The following is a 19,811-nucleotide window of genomic DNA, read 5'->3' as shown; positions in this document are numbered from 1 at the left end:
GTTTCATATCATTTACAGAATTAAAAAAATAAATTCTGCTGCTCCAAGGGTTGGACATTTTCTTTTAAGTCAGGGAGGTATTTCCATGTGATACAATGATTACTAGTTAAATTAGCTAGTACTGATTCCCTGCATTGTTTTGACCATAAGATAAACAAATCCTAACCCTATTAGCGTAACATCAACGCAGAAACAACAACAAAGGAACACAAATAGGGTTGGGTCAGAATTTTAAGCTGGTGAAGTCACATTACACTTATGAAAAAAATACTGGCAGTTTTGGTGTGAATTCAAAAGCCTGTAGGATGTGGTTTCTTCTGTGTATTTTGTAGTTGTTGTTGTTGCTACAATCTTTTCAAAAAGGCCACAGGAGAACTTTGAGCTTGTGATTCAATAGGAGGACTTACACAAGTGTTCATCATTTTCAATACAAAAAGGAGTAAAGATTCCATAAATCCATAAATCATCAAAAATAGATAACTCATTCATTAGATATATGATTTTTGACTTCAGTTTGGTGTCTCTTTTAAAAATATAATCAAAATGCAATCGCCTAATTCTAGAAGTTGTAGCTATAAATAAGCATTTTATATGAAATTAATGCTTATTAAAGTTAAGATACAAATGCTTTAATTTCATGATGTACTCCCAATCACTTGTCACCTTTTACTACCCAAGAAGAAAACACTTCATTCATGTGTTTCCCTTTATGGTACATTACACTACTTTTTCTTAATGCCTCACTCACCCATACCTTCGGTTTACAACAAAATAAGACCAAATGAATAACCTTTATTAATACATATTGTAGTTTTATCCTATGGGACCTTTATTAAAACATAGTTTTAATAAAGGTTTGCGTAAAACTCCCATTGAAAATGGTTATGTTGCACTTTAAAGAATTTAACATACAATTTCAAATGCTAGCTATAACAGACTTCTGAATTAAACAAATCCTTTATTGAATATTTATTTTAAATATTTCACACATGTGCAGTGTACATTAACTGATATTTGTAATTAAATTCTCTAATGGACCTATTTTCTCTCTTACATCGATAGTTGCAGAATTATGCCTAATAGAAGTATCAGCTGTTAAACTTAAAACAATGACAATTGAAGATAAAAAAATACTAATATCTTCTTCACTATTGTTCTTAATATTTTAAATTCCTTTGATTAGAAATTAATTCTTGAAATAAACAATCTCATAATCATTTGCTCAGTGGTTCATCTTGGTGATTTGCATTTTATACGTATAATATATTGCCAGATGACCTTAATCCAACAACAACATGGTTGTTGTGCTATCTTTTGGCTACATCCCAGATCCTTCGTCCAACACAGCTTCTCCTGCAGAACTCTGTTATAAGACAAATGTGTTTTAGACTTTTTGTGTGGAATAGGTTTTAATCATTTTAAAATAACAATTCAACAACACTACATTCATATTAGATTCTGAACATTTGATATAGTTATATTAAAGCTTACATCGTTTGGTTCTGTATGAGCAGAATCTCCATTTTGCAAAAGGCTGGGCGTGTCCTCCTATAAATACATTGTTAGAGTTATTGTAAATGTCCTCTACAATATACAGAACAATAAACAGTAGTAACTCTGACTGCTTATATCATGCATGCAGTATGTGTTTCACTGACTGTCTGTCTCTATAAAGGTTTATAGCAGGCTTTTGAGTGAGCCAAAAGACCATGTACCAAAAAATCTGTAACCTTATTAGAAACTCTAGTTGATCACATTCCGCCTCTGAGCTGGCTTTCATGACGGTCATCTGATATTCATTGCAGGTGCACTAAGTAACAAAGTCAACATTAATGGCCTGCCTTCACTCTGTTTTCAGACTGCAAGCCTGTTAGGAAACAGAAATGGTAAATGCCTGAGTGATTTGCATGATTTAGTTACACCTAAACAGAAGTGCTCTTCTTCTCTCCAATCTGAGGCTATATCTCAGGACATGGTGTTTATTCATCATGTTTAGTTTCATGGGGATGGAATCTCCCTCTTTGCAAATACTCAGCTGCCCAAACCGGATGATATCCAGTTCCTACGGAAGAATTTTTGTTGACAATGTTTACAGATACAATAAGTTAATAGATAGAAAAGTAAAGAATGTAATAAATTACATCTTTAAGAGACCAACATCAATGTCATGAATAAATCTTCTGACACTAAGGTGATCGCAGACATCATTATTTTCATGTGAAATTTTTGTTTTTTATTCCAACCATAAAAATAATTGTAATAATTGATGAATTGATCTTGAAAATGAAACTGTGTGGTTTGTGAGAGTGATTGCTGAACATCCACACTCCTCTATAATCTTGACAAATGTCAAACCTATTTTTAAGTGCATTCATTAATGAAATAAATGTTATGTAAAAGCAATGAATGCAGAAGTCTTAATGTCAAAATATATAATATAAAGTTAAACATTATTGTATTTTAGTACTTGTAACTAAAATTAATTTAAATTATGTTACAAATATTTCAATTGGTAACAGATTTATAAACAACAATAATACATTAAAATTGATTTTTGGAATATTTTGCATTATAGGAATAAGTAAACTAGAATAAGGCATTATATCTGACAAAAAATGATGTGGAGTGAAAAAGTGCAATATTTCACTTGGAAATAAATTTAATACAAATATAAAGTAGAAGTACTTCACTTAAAAGAGAACTTACATATTCCACATCCAGCTCCATCACTTCTCCGGCCTCGTCGACCTCTAGGCTGCAGCTTCCAAGGAAGCAATCTGATGCACGCTTCTCTCTGACTTTTTGGAGGAAGTTTGTTGCTGATGATTTTCTTAGCAGTGCTATCATATAAACAGACATAGAGGCATTACTTCCCCAGATATCAGAGAGGTTGAAGTGTAAGTCATGCTGTGTATTAAAAGAGACCTCACCTCCCTCACATATGTAAGGGATCATGAAAATTACAGTCAGCATTGCCGTTGCAGCCATGTCCTTCATGCAGATGATCACTCACTTGAATGCAGGGTCCCCTGCAGTAACTGGTGCTTTATGCTTGTCACCTGAGAAATCCCCACGCCCACTCCAGTCCTGGCAGCATTCCCAAGGGGATAATGGTGATCAGATTGATTCGCACTGAGTTGCTGGAAGTGAACAAGTGTGTGACTGTGTGGAAAATAATTATTGAGGAACAAAAATGGGGAGGGTGGTGAGGAAGAAGATTTTAAGCTTAAGTTAGAAGGTTGATTTAAAACATAGAAACTTTCTTGCACTGTGATGTTATGATTCCGTCTGTTTCACTCCGTGTCTGAAAAAATATTTATCTGTCTGTCTGTCTGTCTGTCTGTCTGTCTGTCTGTCTGTCTGTCTGTCTGTCTGTCCGTCCGTCCGTCCGTCCGTCCCTCCCTCCCTCCCTCCCTCCCTCCCTCCCTCCCTCCCTCCGTCCATCCATCCATCCATCCATCCATCCATCCATCCATCCATCCATCCATTCATCCATCCATCCATCCATCCATCCATCCATCTATCTATCTATCAAACAGTCATGGGTGCAAAAATGGATAATGCATGAGAGGCTGTGATCACATTTTTTGTTATGCTGTTGCATCATATTTATGACTGGATAGCAACTAATCACACTTTTTAATTAATTATTTCAGGATTCAGACAACCAGTCAGGTGATGGCTGTACCTAAGGCCTCACGGATAACGCTCACACTTCCAGCAGCCACCACAAACACACTGAAAACAGGACTACTCGTCTCTGTACAGATATAACTCTGACAAGCCAGTGACATTACATACGTCTCATGAACTTCAAGCACCTGACTGAACCACCCAGCAGGAAGCAAAGTGGCTAGAATCAGCTTTGACGTAGATAGATACAGCTGTAAAATACAATTAAATGCATCAATATAGCACAATTGAATCAATTAATCAAATATAATAGTCAAATATGACGAGGGAACATTTCATAACATAGTGACTCATCTTACGTTCATCTTATGTTCTTTATGTTTAATTGTTCTGCCTATTACACTTAATTTCATTCTAAAGCCATAACATTGTCATCTATAATTACCACTACTCCTCCTGGTCCACAACTGCAGCTTTGCTTTTACTAATCCACAGATGTTTTCATGTGAGGTTCATGCAGGCCAGGTCAGTTGTATGTAGACTGACTTTTGTTGGTTAGCTAGTTAACATATCAGCCTATCACTAGAACTAGTAGAAATCAATGTAGCTTCACTGAATTAGGCTACATCTATGACATAATTAACTATGATAAAAGCCATGATAGTTTGATCCACCATAAAGTCTGGCTCCATGAACAAGAAAACCTAACCTCAGACTTCAGAAGTACATTGTTATTACACCCCGCTTCAAAGTGGTGATGAATTGTAATTGTCAGTGTTGATGTGTTTGTCCAATCGTTCATCCGTTCATTCGTCTGTCTGTTAGTCCACCAAATATCTTCGCGAACGTTGCAGATAGAAAGATGAAACAAAAATCACATTACTCGGGCGGCAAAGGGATGAAAATGAGATGATAACCTTGACCTTGACAAAACTCAAAGTCCAAATTTCAGCTTTTGTACACTCAGGAACCGGATAAGATAGAAAGACGAGGGAAAAGGCCAGTGTAAGACCATTGAGACCTACTCTGAAAGGTCAAAGCTATGCACTGAAAGAAGGTCAGGGCAAGTCGTGGGATGTTCTAGTCTCTGACTGCCTTGGTTCTAGTTATCATTAGTTTCATTGTGTTTTTCTTCAGAATATAGATCCAAAATTTGTTGATTTCTTCCATGGAATCCACTGATTAGTTTCTACCAAAAAGGTGGGTCAAAACGCCCTCTCTTGCCATCTTCAGAAAAAGTATAAAAATTCCCTGCCTCCACAAATGTAATGGATTTTTCTTTATTACATGACAAACCTTCAAACTATGTTTTATTTGTGTGTAATAGAACGAAACTGTGAAAAAGCACTGACTACCAAATTAAAGAAAGTAAAAATTAATCCTGAATTTGACCATTAAGAAAAGCAATTTACATGTAACTGACAAAAAATAATCTGATGTGTTGAAAAATGTAGTTCATCACTGCTTCTTTATAAAGATCTGCTCAAAAAAATAATGGTTTCTCTTTTTTGTAGTGATCAAGTAAATAAAAATCTGTCACGCACATGTTGCATTGTTGATTACAAAATTTCCTTTTTACTGAATGGAACTAACAATGAAATGTACAGAAAGTGTTTTCAAAAAAGTACGAAACTTCCATTTTGCCACTAGAGGGCGCCACAGACCTTAAATTCCGTCGTTAATCTGTTTTGCCCCATAGATAAAGAATATTTTTTCCCCTTTAATGCCATTTAGAATTTCTATGGAAATTTTACATACTTTCTCGCATGCATGCTTGTTTGTCCCTCTTAATCATTTCAGGGCTGAGAATTCGGCGTTCGCAGGAGATGCTGGTGTGAATGGGCTGATCCTGATCACAGGTATTGTGACTGGAGGAGGGAGGAAAGACCGCAAGAGAAGTTGTTGTCTGAACTTTTTTTTATGCTTTAACAAGCATTCTTTTAAATTGCAGTGTGCATTAGTTGACTCTGCATTGTAGGAATATCTGCATGTCGAGAGAACCCAACTTTTTTTAAAAATTTGTTTGTGATTTTCTTCTTTCTTTCTTTTTTTTTTTTTTTTGTCAGCAGCATCTGTCTGCCACTGTCTGACTCACAGTCGTCTCTTTTCTCCCGGACCATGTGGATTACGTTGGCTTGTGTTCTGGCAGCGGCCGGTGTTGCCGGTGGGAGCTGGGGGTGTCAGCTGCCCCACGACTGGAGACCGCAGACAGAAGCCTGTCGTGCCGAGCTGGCTCAGATCATCGTCTTTGCCAAGGTGTTGGCACTGCACGAGGAATCCTACAGCGTGTACAACTACCTGCCGTGGCAGCACGACACCGACCTGCTCTTCTCCGCAGAGATCGAGCTGCTGTGCGACCAGGCGTGGGGCAGCATGCTGGAGGTCCCAGCTGGCTCCAGGTTCAACGTCACCGGCCTGGGTTACTTCCCCTGCTTCTCCTACACTGTCACCAAAGACAACAATTACTACTTCTTTCTGAGGTGAGGAACCGGATTATTGCTCACTGATCCAGCCAATCAGCACACTGATTTATTTTCATGTCTGAAGATACCCGACAGAATGACTAGACATAAGCTTTTAGCTGAAATTAAAAATTTTTTTAAATAAATTTCCACCAAAAGTGTCAGTTGTTCTTTTATTGTCTACCAGTTTAAGATTTTTGCTTACAGCACTTAACAGTGTTGAGAAGTTTTTTGCTTGACTGCTGGCTCTGATAAGGAGGACCTCCTCTGTTCTGTTTCCCAAATTGCAATAAGCACAAACCACAGTTTTATTCATCAGCAGCAGCAGCGTTGATATTTTTGAGCTGACGCTTGAAAAATTTCTCACAAAATCAGGCAGGAAAACAGGCATCAGGTTTGCCAAGGTTTGTGTGGACAACTCAGTCATGAAGATGGAGGGAGTGACTTTCACACGAGCATTACAATGAATGACAAAACATTTGGTAATCATATGGTTTGAGAATTTCAGATGGCCAAAGGAATGATCATATTTAGTTTTCAGAATGTTGGAAACCATTAAAGATGTGAAGCATGTGTTTCCTAAATGATAAATGGAGGAGCTCCATCTTCACTCCCTGCTCCACAAAGTTTAATTACTCAAGAGTTTTTATATAATCAATTCAAAGTGGAAATTGATTTCAAAATACTATAAATCCAGTAAGCACATTTATTGTCAACTGGAAAGACTTTGAACTAAAATGTAAATGTTAGAGCTATTTTATGTGTAGATTATGAGGTACATATAATCTGATGTAGATGACGTAGATCTACACATCTACATCAGCCTTTTCTCGGGTCTCACTTGAGGTTTGAATTACATAATTATTAGCTCCACTATCTGTCCTGTTCAACTTGGAGCCTGTCTGATGTGCAAATGCATCGTATGTAAACGACAAATTTTGGAGGGGATGAAGTAATTTAATTAAGTGGCGATTAATCACTGGGGAATCTCTAAAAGCCAGTCAAGAATCATCTTAACAGAATTTACTTTGATCATTAAGAGAAAGGTCAAAATCCATGTTGTGTGGAGAGAAGACAGAATTTCTTATAAAAAATTGATTTTTTATTTTTTCTATTTATTCCTATTGTGATTGAGAACAGTGGAAAGGTGACAGAAAGCAAGAGTGGACTAATTAGTTGAACCAGGAGTGTTTCCAATAACAGTCAGGACGCCTGAATAATGTACAGTATATTCAATGGGTTTGGCATAAAATCCATGAATGGAATGTCACCCTCTCTTTGTGTATGGCATGCCTATCCAATTAAAACAATAACTTATGTTTAATGTACAGGAATCTTTCACAAAAGGCCTCCAAAGAGGGTTCAATCAGTTGTCAACTGGTCTGGAAACATGAGCAGTAAAAAAGCAGAGCATTGGCACCATCCTCACCTCCTGTTTTCACCGACATCTGTCCCTGTGATTTCAGGTTAATCATACTTTTAATCACCTGCCAAACTTTCCACTCAGATTTCAAAACCGTATGTGGCAGGTTAATTCTTCAATGTCTGTATTGGACAGAAACAACACTGTTACTCAGGAAACGTCTAATGCATACCAGCCAGTGCAATTAGAGAGCCAGACATTTCCCAACAGCTTGAAGGTAAACCTGCAAAGAATTTTCACTCAAGAGAGTTATCAGCCTGTTAATGGTACGTTGAGTATGACCCCCTTTTGTCCTGCAGAAACACACCAGTTTGGTGCTCAATGGGGGAAGCATGTGCCAACAGGCCTTGGTGATATATCTCTCATATTATGCTTTCTCAACCATATCAAGAAGTAGATTTTTTGAGGGATGGGAGGTGGGGAAGGGTGGCAGTAAAATTCATTCCTAAAGTGTAATTTTTGGCTCATGTAATCTCATGTAAGGCTGTGCCACAAGACCTCCAAAATCTGTATGAAATATGCAACACATCAAATTCACATGCATGGATGTGCCTTAATGATGTGCTCCAAAACTTTTGAGCCCTCCAGGGTGACTTTGCTGTGCCATGTCGTGATGGCGAAAACATCCGGTCGTTACACTGCAATCAACCAAGCGACCACCATCGTAAACGTCCTGCAGCTACAGTCACACAGCTCTGCTAAAACACAGACCTGATTATAATTAAGAAGCAACAATTTCTCTAGTAAAACAAAGCAGTGCTCTGATTAAAGTGGAAAAGAAGAACTTCAAAGACTAAACTAAACTAAATTAAACTAAATTACAGTGTGCCCTCATTCTTTGCAGTTAATGCGATTAATGAATTCTGCAATAATGCTATGAACTATCTATCTTATTATTTACGGTAATTTAAACGTTTATGACCCTCCCCATACTGATATTAAACCACCTTCTCTCTGTGCTACCTTTTCCCACACTCTTATTGACTGTTTGAAGCACTTTTGTGTCTCACGTAAGTCCAAGACTCACTGAACTGAGCGCACTTCCCGATGTCAATAGAATGCGCGTACTGTATCACATGACTGCCCACCGAAAATCCGCAATAAAGTGAAATCACGAGCTTTGATGCGCGAATGCGCGAGGGTGCACTGTAACCTAAACGAAGCTAAACTAAACTAAACTAAACTAAACTAAACTAAACTAAACTAAACTAAACTAAACTAAACTAAACTAAACTAAACTAAACTAAGCTAAACTAAACTGTAGTTTAAATGTGTCTGACTATAAAAATGATAATGATGGTTTTGCTTGCAGAGGTTTGGAAGTGTCTAGGAGAGGTGGCAGTAGAGTCTCTGACTGGGTTGTTCAACAGGATCTTAAATAGTGAGTAGATGCCTGAGGAATGGAGGAAAATTGTGCTGGTGCCCATTTTTAAGAACAAGGGTGATGTGCAGAGTTTGGTTAGGGTTAGGATTATGAAGTTAAGGGAAAGAGTAGTTGAAGCTAGGCTAAGGGCTGAAGTGAGAATTTGTGAGCAGCAGTATGGTTTTGTGCCAAAAAAGAGTACTACAGATGCAGTATTTGCTTTGTGGATGTTGATAGAGAAGTACAGAGAAGGTCAGAGGGAGCTGCATTGTGTTTTTGTAGAAATGGAGAAAGCTTATGACAGGGTGACCAGAGAGGAACTGTGGTATTGTATGAGGAAGTCTGGAGTGGCAGAGAAGTATGTTAGAGCAGTGCAGGACATGTATGAGGACTGTAAGACAGTGGTGAGGTGTGCTGTAGGTGTGACAGAGGAGTTCAAGAAAGGAAAGGTGTACAAAACTGTGGTGAGACCAGCGATGTTGTTTGGTCTAGAGACAGTGTCACTGAGGAAAAGACAGGAGACAGAGCTGGAGGTAGCAGAGATGAAGATGGTGAGGTTCTCTTTGGGAGTGACCAGGAAGGATAGGATCAGGAATGAGTACATCAGAGGGACAGCACATGTTAGAGGTTTTGGAGATAAAGTCAGAGAGGCCAGACTGAGATGGTTTGGACATGTCCAGAGGAGAGATAGTGAATATATTGGTAGAAGGATGCTGAGTTTTGAACTGCCAGGCAGGAGGCCTAGAGGAAGACCAAAGAGGAGGTTTATGGATGTAGTGAAAGAGGACATGGAGGTAGTTGGTGTGAGAGAAGAGGATGCAGAAAACAGGGTTAGATGGAAGCAACTCATTCGGCATTCAGACCCCTGAAGGGAAAAGCCGAAAGGAAAAGAAGAAGAGGTGTCTTTGCAACTGTGGAGCACAAGTGAAGTAGTCTGTGTATGCGATAGCCCAGGCTATTATCTTAGCTCAGCATAACTTAGCAATTGTTACGTGTCTTTGACAAACTTCTTATTTTTAGATTTTACTTTTTATAGGGATCAAACAAATAACATATGACATGTTTATTGAGGGTTTAGCACAGGCCAAGAAAAAGGAATCCATTAACTTCTGGATCAGATCCAAATCAGACTGCTGATACATGATATGTGGATTCACGATGGCCTGGTCGCTCTGGTTCTAGAGCGTGTTATGCTTAGACCGTGAATGACGAGACCAGGCAGCATATGTGACAACAAGCTGAATGAAGAAATAACATTACAGTTTTTCATGGTTTCATGGCAATTGCATTCTTAATCACAAGCAAACATGGCCAAACCTCCATGCAACCCTGCAGGAGGGGCTACTTTGATGGATTCAGTGAATTCATATGAAGAACACCTCTAGCTATATATTCATGTCTCAAAGTAGAGGAAAGAGATGGAGATAGGGATGTAACCTGATCACTGAGCTTTTGGTTTACAACGTGACCCTGACCTCACGCTCTGAGTACTCCTATTGGTTATTCCAAAATAACTGGAAGTGCATGAAGTAGAGTTTATGCCTCTAGTGGGTTTTTATTTGTAACATGTCAAGTAGTTCTTGTATAATCCTGCCAAAAGACAAACAAACCATCTAATGAACACAAATGCAAACAATCCAGAAGATATCATCCCTGTGGTGGAGGCATTAATGATTTAGCAGGGTCTCTAGATAACACTACACACGTCTAGTGAGTTAAAAATGGGGATTTGAATTGATGCTTATGATTTACACACAAACCTATTTTGACATACTCACAATACCTTTGGGAATACAGTAATTCTAAATATATAAAAGTTGTGATGCAGATTTGATTCTCAGGGGGTGGTTCTAACCAGCAGGGAATCCAAAATGGGATATCAGTGTCTCAAGCAAAAGAGCAATTATTTATCTCCACTCTGAACGTCAGAATATATTGGTAATTAAAATCAGTTTAATTCACCGTAATAAAACATCTTAAAGCCTGATTCTTATCCAATGACAGCTGCTAGGGATTCTGTTCTGTTTAGGGATTCTCCAAGTGTCCTTCTGTTTTTGTATAGATCTGACATGCTTAATGCATGTGCTTTCCATATTAAAATGCATATTAGTCTCTTATGTGTTGTGTTATTTGTCACTATGCTCCTTATCACTAGATACACTATACATGAAAATTTTGATAAACTTGGTTAAAAGAGGCAAAATGTAACTAGACATTCTGATGTCCTGCTCGGTGGCACATTCTTGCTCATGAGAGCATTGAACTGGAAACAGATAAGCATGGAATTTCTAAGACATCTTGCAGTGGCTGCTCTCCAACACTGAGACCCATTTGTGGACAATCGAATACTGAAGAGTTTTCATTGCAGTCTCCAGTGAATGTCTATTTCCTGTTATAAAAGTCCAAACACTACGATCTCAGACCAAAATAGCCTCTCCAATCAATTATGAGAGTAAACTCCCAGGAGAGAGTGAACCAGAGCCAAGCATGGAGAGAACTGAAACCCAGGCTCTCATACCGGACTGTGGAATGAGGCTGAGGACCAGAAGTACCCTTCTCCACATACAGTATTCATTGAAAATGCGTCAATGCAGTATCTCTCCCGTCCTTCACCTCAGCTTCTCTGTCAAAAGCCAATAACCAAATACCAAAATTTACAGATGATGAAACATAACCTCGAAATTAAAGTTTGCCAAGTGTGTTTGTGCGGCATGCCAGAAATCATGAAGTATCATTCGTCAGTATTGCTGCACTGAGTATCGTCCTTCATCAAGGAGGTTTAGTTTTTGCTGGTGTGTGATGGATGGTTTATTTATCTGCTTGAGGAATAATTCAAAATCCTCCAAATGGATTTACAAAAAACCTGGTGAGAAAATTGGGCATGTGCAGGGAAGTAACATTTTAAAATGGATGTGAATGAAGCTGCAGTTTTGGAAACATATGACACGTTTTGAACACTGAAAGATATGGATGTTCAAAGAAAAACAGCTGTCAATTGCTCATCAGCATCTTGATGGATTACCGTGAAATTGAGTGAAATGGTGGATTATGTACCAGATTGAAAATATCACATCTCTGACTGAACGGTGGGATAGATCAGTAAATGTATTTTAATTTATTTTCTGCTTCCTTTTTCACAGCCCCTTCATGATTCAGATAGCTTTATTGTGTTTTGTAAATAGTTTGAAATTCAATTAAAATTTAATGTTAATCTGAATTGTGCTCACTAAATAATCCCTTTTGGTTTATTTACTGTTCTATTCAGCTTTGTCCATCGTTGTTGATTCCAGGAACATTCCCCTGGATCCCCATTTCCATATGACCTCCTGGTCACTGTGCTTATATGTGACCTTTGATCCCTGCAGAGGCAAAACACCAGCATTCTTCGTGTTGTTTCAGCATGAACACATGCTAAAGGATGCACACATAAAAAAACACAATGTCTGATAGGGACAACCAAACTTTGGATGTCTCTAGAGGGATACATGATAGAATCCAGATGTATGCAAACCCGCTGTTTTCAAGACTTCCTTCCTCATAGCATCCACATCAAGAAGATATGAAACATGCGCAGTAAAGCCCCTCGGCTGCTAATTTACTGGCTTCATTCCTTCACATAATGATTTCATTTACATATGAATAGACCGCAGCCTGTGAACAATTCTGCTTTTATTTTTCTCCAAACAATTCTGACTTTTGCTGTTGACAGATGTTTGTCAACACCATGGGATTAATAGGTCACTCCCATCTACTTACTGGGATGGTGATGAACTCTTGATGACCTTACATAAATTGCTGTTGCATACATTTTACAACTGATTGTGTGTGTGCATCTGCTGCTGTTTTAAGGATGGATGAGAACTACAATATCGTCCCTCACGGAGTGAACTTCCAGGACCCAATTTTTCCTGACACTGCAGAGGTCCATCGCATGTTTTCCAGCCTTTTCCAGTTTTCCAACTGCACACCTGGTGCTCAGGTCCACCACTACACCCCAGAGTGGGAGGCTCAGGAGGACAGCCGGGTAAGTACCCCGTCACAGCTTTAGTTATAAACCAGTTTCTGTTGTTTCAAACATGTTTGCCTCTTATCTTGCTCACAGTCTCTTAGCGATAGAAATGACTATTTTTGATGCAGCCTCTGAGTGTTCCTGATGGAAAAACACATTTATAAGAAGATTGAGACTGGATTGTGGTGCACAAATAAATGATTTGGTATTACATCCTGTTATTTTCAAAGAAGTGGTATGAAGTTGAGTTAAATATGTCTTAAATGCATGAGAAACCAAACACACATTCCCTGAGGTTTTTGCTGGAACTCCTTGTATTTTAAGGGGAAATATTTTCTTTCCAGCTCTTAAACTATTTTGTTTTTCAATGGACATTAATTTTTTTACAATGAAGACAGGAGCCCAACATATGTTATGAAGTGAAGATGTGTTAGTTGAAACTACAATGGTCTTTAAAAGCCTGCAGAATTCAGTCCCTCAGAATTGAATACAGTATTTGACGCTTTTTTACACAGAAGTACAAACAAGCTGGGATTCATCACAGAAGAAACAGACCAGAATAGATGTGCTGTGCTCCATTAATGATAAATATTGAGAAAAGACGATAACTTAGATCACTTTGGACTGGAAAAAAAATAAAAAATTATGTAACCAACAATTCCATATTGTCCAGGGAAAATTAAGGGAATTGGTAGAAATGTAGAAAGTGACTAACAAGTGTAAAACCGAGGAAAGGTGACACATTAGAGTAACTCTTAATCACAGTGTGAGGCCACTAGTTCTTACAGTGGTTATGACAGCTGAATAAATGAACTGATTTAATAATCTTCTCTAGCTCGAGTTCAAACTTGTCTTTCACTCTTTAATTGAAAAAGGATGACTTTAAAAGTATAACACCCCCATACTCCAACTAACACCTGGAGCTCCCTGCATTTGATCTCACAGACCATGAGCTGGTATATAAATGTTTCCAGTCACTCACTGCTGCGTTATTCGCTTCAATGAGTCTGAAACTTTACACATAATCCCCCTGATTTAGGTCAGTCCTCTTCTGCCTGTTTCCAATCATTTGCTGACTTCTCATGAAAGTTAAAAAAAAATTGCCATGGGAAAGATAATGAGAATCAAAACATGGTTTATATTTCCATTCAATTTAAACCTTTGGGTCGGACATATGATTGTAATTACAAAGCATCATTGAGCTGGTTTCTGACATCATTCTCATTATTTAATTTCCATTTAGCGAAGAAAAAAAACAGACAATGTTTTTACTAGTACTGCACAATTATTGTTTCAACAATTGACCATAACCTTCACCAGAGTGTTATGATTATAACCCAATATCGAAAGTGTCAGTCAAGTAAGTTAAAAGTCATGCATGCATCATAAATAAAAATAGTATTAGAAATAAAAATATTAGTTTTAAAACGTTTAAGGGGATTTTTCCACATCTTTGTGGTCTCATCACAAATGAAGTGCTGATATTTAGCAGTGAAGGGTTACAAACATTGTCCTGGCTTCATGGCTGGGCTTGAAAACTGCATGCTGTTCACAAGATTTCGCTTCAGGAAGCATGACTTACAGTTTCTATTATTACTAAAATATATGTTTTCCATAGATACCCAACAAATAGGTGACTTCTGGAAGTAAATGACACTAAAAGAGGGCTTTTGTCCTTCATATGTTGCACATTGTTGCACATTGTCATGTTTGGATGACATTAAGGTTAATAAAATCCTGCTGGATGGTCAGGGTGGGCCACATGGATTCATTTTGGAACCTTTCAAATTCCGGATGTGGCTTATGAGGAAGTTTCATCTTCGGAAGTGTGTAAATCAGTGTTTGTTTTTATGTAGCTTAAGTGTAAGCTATTACTTCCTCGACTGTTTTGATTTATCTTCTGCTGCTTCATGAATGTTCTGGACTAATGTTGATATTATTAATCTAATAGCTGTAAATACTCAACAGTCTATAAAATCAGGGGGATTTTAAGAAGAAAATGTTAAACTATGGATCAGAATCCGACAAAAGAATGGATGCATTATTTTTATACGGTTAGCATGTGAGGTAAAGCATTTCTGTATGCATCAATTTTGCACAAACTGCTTCATCTTCAAGACCTTCAAGAATCTTGGAAAAATAAAACAATGGAAATCTGGATTAGATCCAGACTAAGGCATTGAAACACTTACACACATGTCTAGCTGGAATTTGGATGTGGCTTTAATTACATTAAAAGGGACTGTTGAGTCTTGAGTTAAGTTTTCAAAGCAGTGCCCTTGTGGTTTCCAATAAATGATGGCATACTATTAAAACACTGCTCAGAATAAAATGAATGACTGTTGTTTTTATGGTCAGAGATATACATTATAGTAAATTACACCACTCCTTTCACACTCTATGGTAATGAGTCACAAGATGAGTAATGAACATAAGTAATCACGTTATACAAATATCTGGATTTGAAGACAATTACATTAAATATCACTTGACTTCAGTCTTATGGAGAATTGCATCCACTGCTATGCTGATATATCTATTTGTAACCCCTTAAACTGCTTGCCAATGGACCATATTTAAATGCAATATATGACTGGAGAGCTCATAGTTTTCTGTGTGGAAAACCAGCCGTGGTTTTATGCTAATGAAACAATACTTTGTACCTCACTCATGATGACAGCCTGGAGATCTTTGAGCCCATTGCTTCGTCAGCAACTTAGTACAAGTCAGGCAATCTGCCAGTTTGTTGAAATGAATCATTATCTTAGACTTTGCTGACCCTCAGCCCATGTAATGAAGGACATGAGGACACGAAGCCAACACAAATGCATGATCTTGCAAAAACAGGGAATCAATTCTGAGCCAAGATGTTTATATTGTATTTCCCTTATTAATAGTAGCTTTAGAAATGTTAAATTAGCTGGGAAAGGCGGCAAAGGAGTTTGGTTTATGTAGTTACCTTTTCTAGGAGAAGTGAAGGGCATTGTGTTTGCTGATTTTTTGTTGTGTGTTCACTTTTAATTTTATTTTTAGTTCATCATTGTGTTGTGTTATGGGCTGTTTTTTCATGTGTGATTGGCACTTCAGCGCCGCCATACATTTCACACCATCTGCTTTACATAATGCGATGGTTCTGCTCCTTAACATGATCTTTTGAATTATTAAGTTTCATACCCCTTCCAAATTCCTCATGAGACATAAGAAAGAGTGCACTGAAAAAAATCCACAGCTAGTATTACAGTGGGTAATGTACTAACCAGTGATACAGGTCGGAAGCCAGCAGCACATTTTTAACATTTCCCTAAAACCCTTAGAGGTTATTATCTGATGGCAGGGTATACACTGTGCATCAGATTTTTATGCTGGCTCATGTGGAATCATTAGGATCTGTGAAGGAAATCCACACTCAGACAGGCAGGCATGCGCTCAGAGGCAGCTGGAGCTAATTTTTTCACCTCTGAAAGGTCCGGGCCTTTGGATTATCTGTCACAGGTTCACAGGCCTGTTGGGTTTCATCTCACAGCAGCATCTCACCGATGCAAACACACCAAGTTGTGTAACTGTTTCTCCTTTAGATACATCTTGGTCCCTGCCCGGAGCTGGAGTGTGTGATAACTTTGTGTTAAATTGATCAGTACATCACCAATAGCAAGGCATACAACACAATTGTCACTATTCATTTATCATAAACTATTCGACAGCAAGAAAGGCTTTATGCCAATTTCTTCTCTGTTTTTGCAACGAGCTGTCAAAATATGATTTTTTAAAAAAATGCTCTTATTGGAATGCACTGTGAGATCACAAGCTATTGTCACTGGTTGTTAAGAGCAAGCCAGAAGTGTTCCCTCGTTTGACTTATCAAAAAAAAAATCCAGAATTAGAAAGTTGATGAGGTGCTCCGTCATAAATATAAAAACATATTAAATCTGACATATTCAGGACGAGCTGTTATAGAATATGACTTTTCAAATATGAATTTCGATAAGAAGTCAGAGCGTGATGAAAAACACTATTAACTATTAAAGTGACCTAATAGTAAATGATGTTTTGACTGCTCAGGATTTAAATGAGTCCCAAATAATCACATATATACCTTAAGTGCACTTATTGAAAAGCTCCTGGTGATTTTATTGATATTTGAAAGTCAGTTACTGTAAATATGGAATAAACAAGCAGATTCTTTACTATTTTTCTTGCAGCTGTTGTGCTCCATGGTGCAGAAGGCTCTGTTTGAGGAGGAGGAGAGGGTCAGTTCTCTCTCCCAACAGGTGCGCTCCTTGGAGAAAGCAAACAACCACCTGAGGGAAAAGGTGAAGACCATGAAACGTCAGCTCCGTCAAGCCCAACGGGAATCAACAAAAGAGCAACAGACGCTTAGCATCAAACAGCTCTACGAACCAAAAAAGGCTCAGACTCACCCTGATCAGGAAACAGACGACCGGAAGAATCCTCCATTTAAAAAAGCCCCATCTAAGAGGCTAAAAAAATAGTTTACTCCTTTTTTGTTTGTGTGTAGACAAAAGTTTGCTCTGCGTGAAGCATTACAACAAATTGAATGGTGTCTATGAGAAGGGGACCAGACAGCATCAACAGCAGCAAGTTAGATTTTTATTTCAAAATGAACTTAGGAACTTTAGGAAAGTTCACAACCAGGATAGTCTAAATTTCTGTTGTTTTATTGAAAACCAGAGTAAAATGATAAAGTTGTCTGTGACACTGAGACGTTTAGCTACAAAGCGCTTCTGTGATTAAGGATTGAAATGGTTTCACAAGGGTAAGAGATCTTCATCTAAATCTCCTCAACTCGTATTTCACCCCATTAGTCTAATCATTCGCTCGGAATATCCGCTGCTGGTTCCCATCTTAACCCCCATTTTCGGCTTTATCTTTTTTTTAAACTTTAGTTTAGCGGTGGCACAAAACATTTTCCAGACATTGGACAGAGCTCATAGTGTGTACATGCACAGATGAACAATATGTAGACAATGTTTAAACATGTTTAAATATCTTGCTTTTTTGTGCGGGACACATTGTGGATTGAGAGAAGGTTCAAGCTTGCTTAAGAACTGCAGTCATCAAAATCTTATACATCATGCTCAGAATTGTGCTTATCAGTCACAATTGTTATTAGTACTGTAATGCTATTAGGTTGCATCTTCAGTATTAAGGATCGCATAGCATTGAATTTAATCTTTCTTTTCCTCCTTTTCATTTATATGTTTGATCTATTTATAGCCCAATCACTATCTCAAAGTGTAGCAACTCTTTTCATTTCATTCATTATTTCCAAAAAGCACATTTTTACAAAAAATGTACTGTAAATTTTGTGTGTAAATAGGGTGCTGAGCACTCATTAATCCAACCATGAAGTTTTGCTTGGTGTAAGTCTGGAAATCAATAATCAGATTGATTATGCATTATATGTTGGCATTTTTTTTATTACTTACCTTTCTCAAATCTATAATTGTCAAATTTACTTTTTCAACTACATAAGAAGTGTCACAGTTATTGTGTCTTTTTATAAATAGATGAATTTTTACAGTCATCCTTTGTCATCATTTGCAGTTAATTTCATATTAGAAACATGTAGTGTAGGTTATTTTTTAGACTGAATTAGAAAGATTTTATCAGGAAAGCAACTGAACAGATCTGGGTATTTTAGACTCCTCAAGAATTACAAAACAGCTCTTAATAAACATACATTGAAATATCTCAATTGAAACAATTCAATGTAAAACCCAAATAATAAATGAAAATACTGAGTTAAGTTGTAAAAATGTGCTGCCACACAATCCAGTTAGTCTGGTTGGATAAAAGGGGTCCTATTATTGCGTTTTTCAGGGTTTCCGTAACCCTAAAAATTCCTAGATTCTGGAAAACAAACGGGTCCTGTATCGACTATACACCCACAAAGCTGTCCAAGAATTGATTCAGAGGTCGACACTGAAAGTTCCTCAGTTGTTGAAGTCATCTAGTATTTGGTAAACTAGTTAGCTTTGTGTGTGCGTGTCCATGTAAGGACATACACACACCAAGTTTTTACCTAATTTAGGGCGGCGTTTAAGTATGGTGAAGTCGAAATGAAGGAGATAAGTGTTGGAGATGCACGTATGGAGCGGTGCTGCTCCGTGTGGGATGCGGCAGAAAGGAGGACCAGTCGATGTGGTGGGCGGTTAGAAATATGAACTTGCAAACGCAATACAGCATTTTATGAAAATATAGTCATCTGTCAGAGGTTGTTTGTATCTCAGGGAGCACCTGGTACATCATTCAGAATTGGAATCATCATACTTTATTGATCCAAGAGGGGGTATTGCTTTTCATTCACTTGTACTCCAGAAAAAACAACAACAGAAAAAGAATGTTAGAATAAAGTGAATTTAAGAATGAAGAAATAGAGAACAGATAAGAGTATAAAAATGTATAGACAGGTATGCTCAGTTTTTAGCGCCCAGCTTCCATTTGTCCTCCCCCTCAGTGGGACGTAGGGTAAATGGATCCAAGGTGTTGGCCCAACAACTTTTGAAGTTGTGTAATTGTGAAATCAATTTAAAAAAGCACAATAAGAGATCTTTAGGACATGTGTTTCGATGCTCCTATCCTTTGCTTCTTTCACTTGTTATGAAATGAAATCTTGAGAAAGATTTCATTTTAAATGTGTATCAGAACAGCAGAATAAAGTTGTTTTTTTTTTAAGAGTAGCTCTGGAAAATTTTGAAATGCAATTCAGAACATTATACAATGGCTTCTCTTCTACAAAGGTCAATCCTAACCCCTCCATCTCTTTTGAGGCCAATGGAAGAAAATGTTTTATCACAAAACCTGTTGTGATTCCAACATTCCACTGAAAAGGGGGACATTATATGTCATTCTCAAGGATGGGATGGTTAATGTTTTAAATTAGCTGTTATTTATGTTTTT

General features: G+C 37.7%; 1 protein-coding gene across 1 annotated transcript; it reads left to right on the top strand.

The window, feature by feature from the left end:
* The first annotated feature begins 5,476 nt into the window (after positions 1–5,476).
* ccdc3b (coiled-coil domain containing 3b) lies at positions 5,477–18,435 on the top strand. Its single transcript, XM_068315284.1, has 4 exons — positions 5,477–5,492; positions 5,703–6,113; positions 12,731–12,905; positions 17,090–18,435. The coding sequence occupies exons 2-4, from the start codon at positions 5,752–5,754 to the stop codon at positions 17,378–17,380; spliced, it is 828 nt and encodes a 275-aa protein (XP_068171385.1). The 5' UTR covers positions 5,477–5,492; positions 5,703–5,751; the 3' UTR covers positions 17,381–18,435.
* Positions 18,436–19,811: the final 1,376 nt, after the last annotated feature.

The sequence above is a fragment of the Antennarius striatus genome, chromosome 5 (assembly GCF_040054535.1).
Source record: "Antennarius striatus isolate MH-2024 chromosome 5, ASM4005453v1, whole genome shotgun sequence".
NCBI classification, from domain to species: Eukaryota; Metazoa; Chordata; class Actinopteri; order Lophiiformes; family Antennariidae; genus Antennarius; species Antennarius striatus.
The sequence above is the reverse complement of the archived record's forward strand: the minus strand, read 5'-3'. Positions and strand labels throughout refer to the sequence as shown.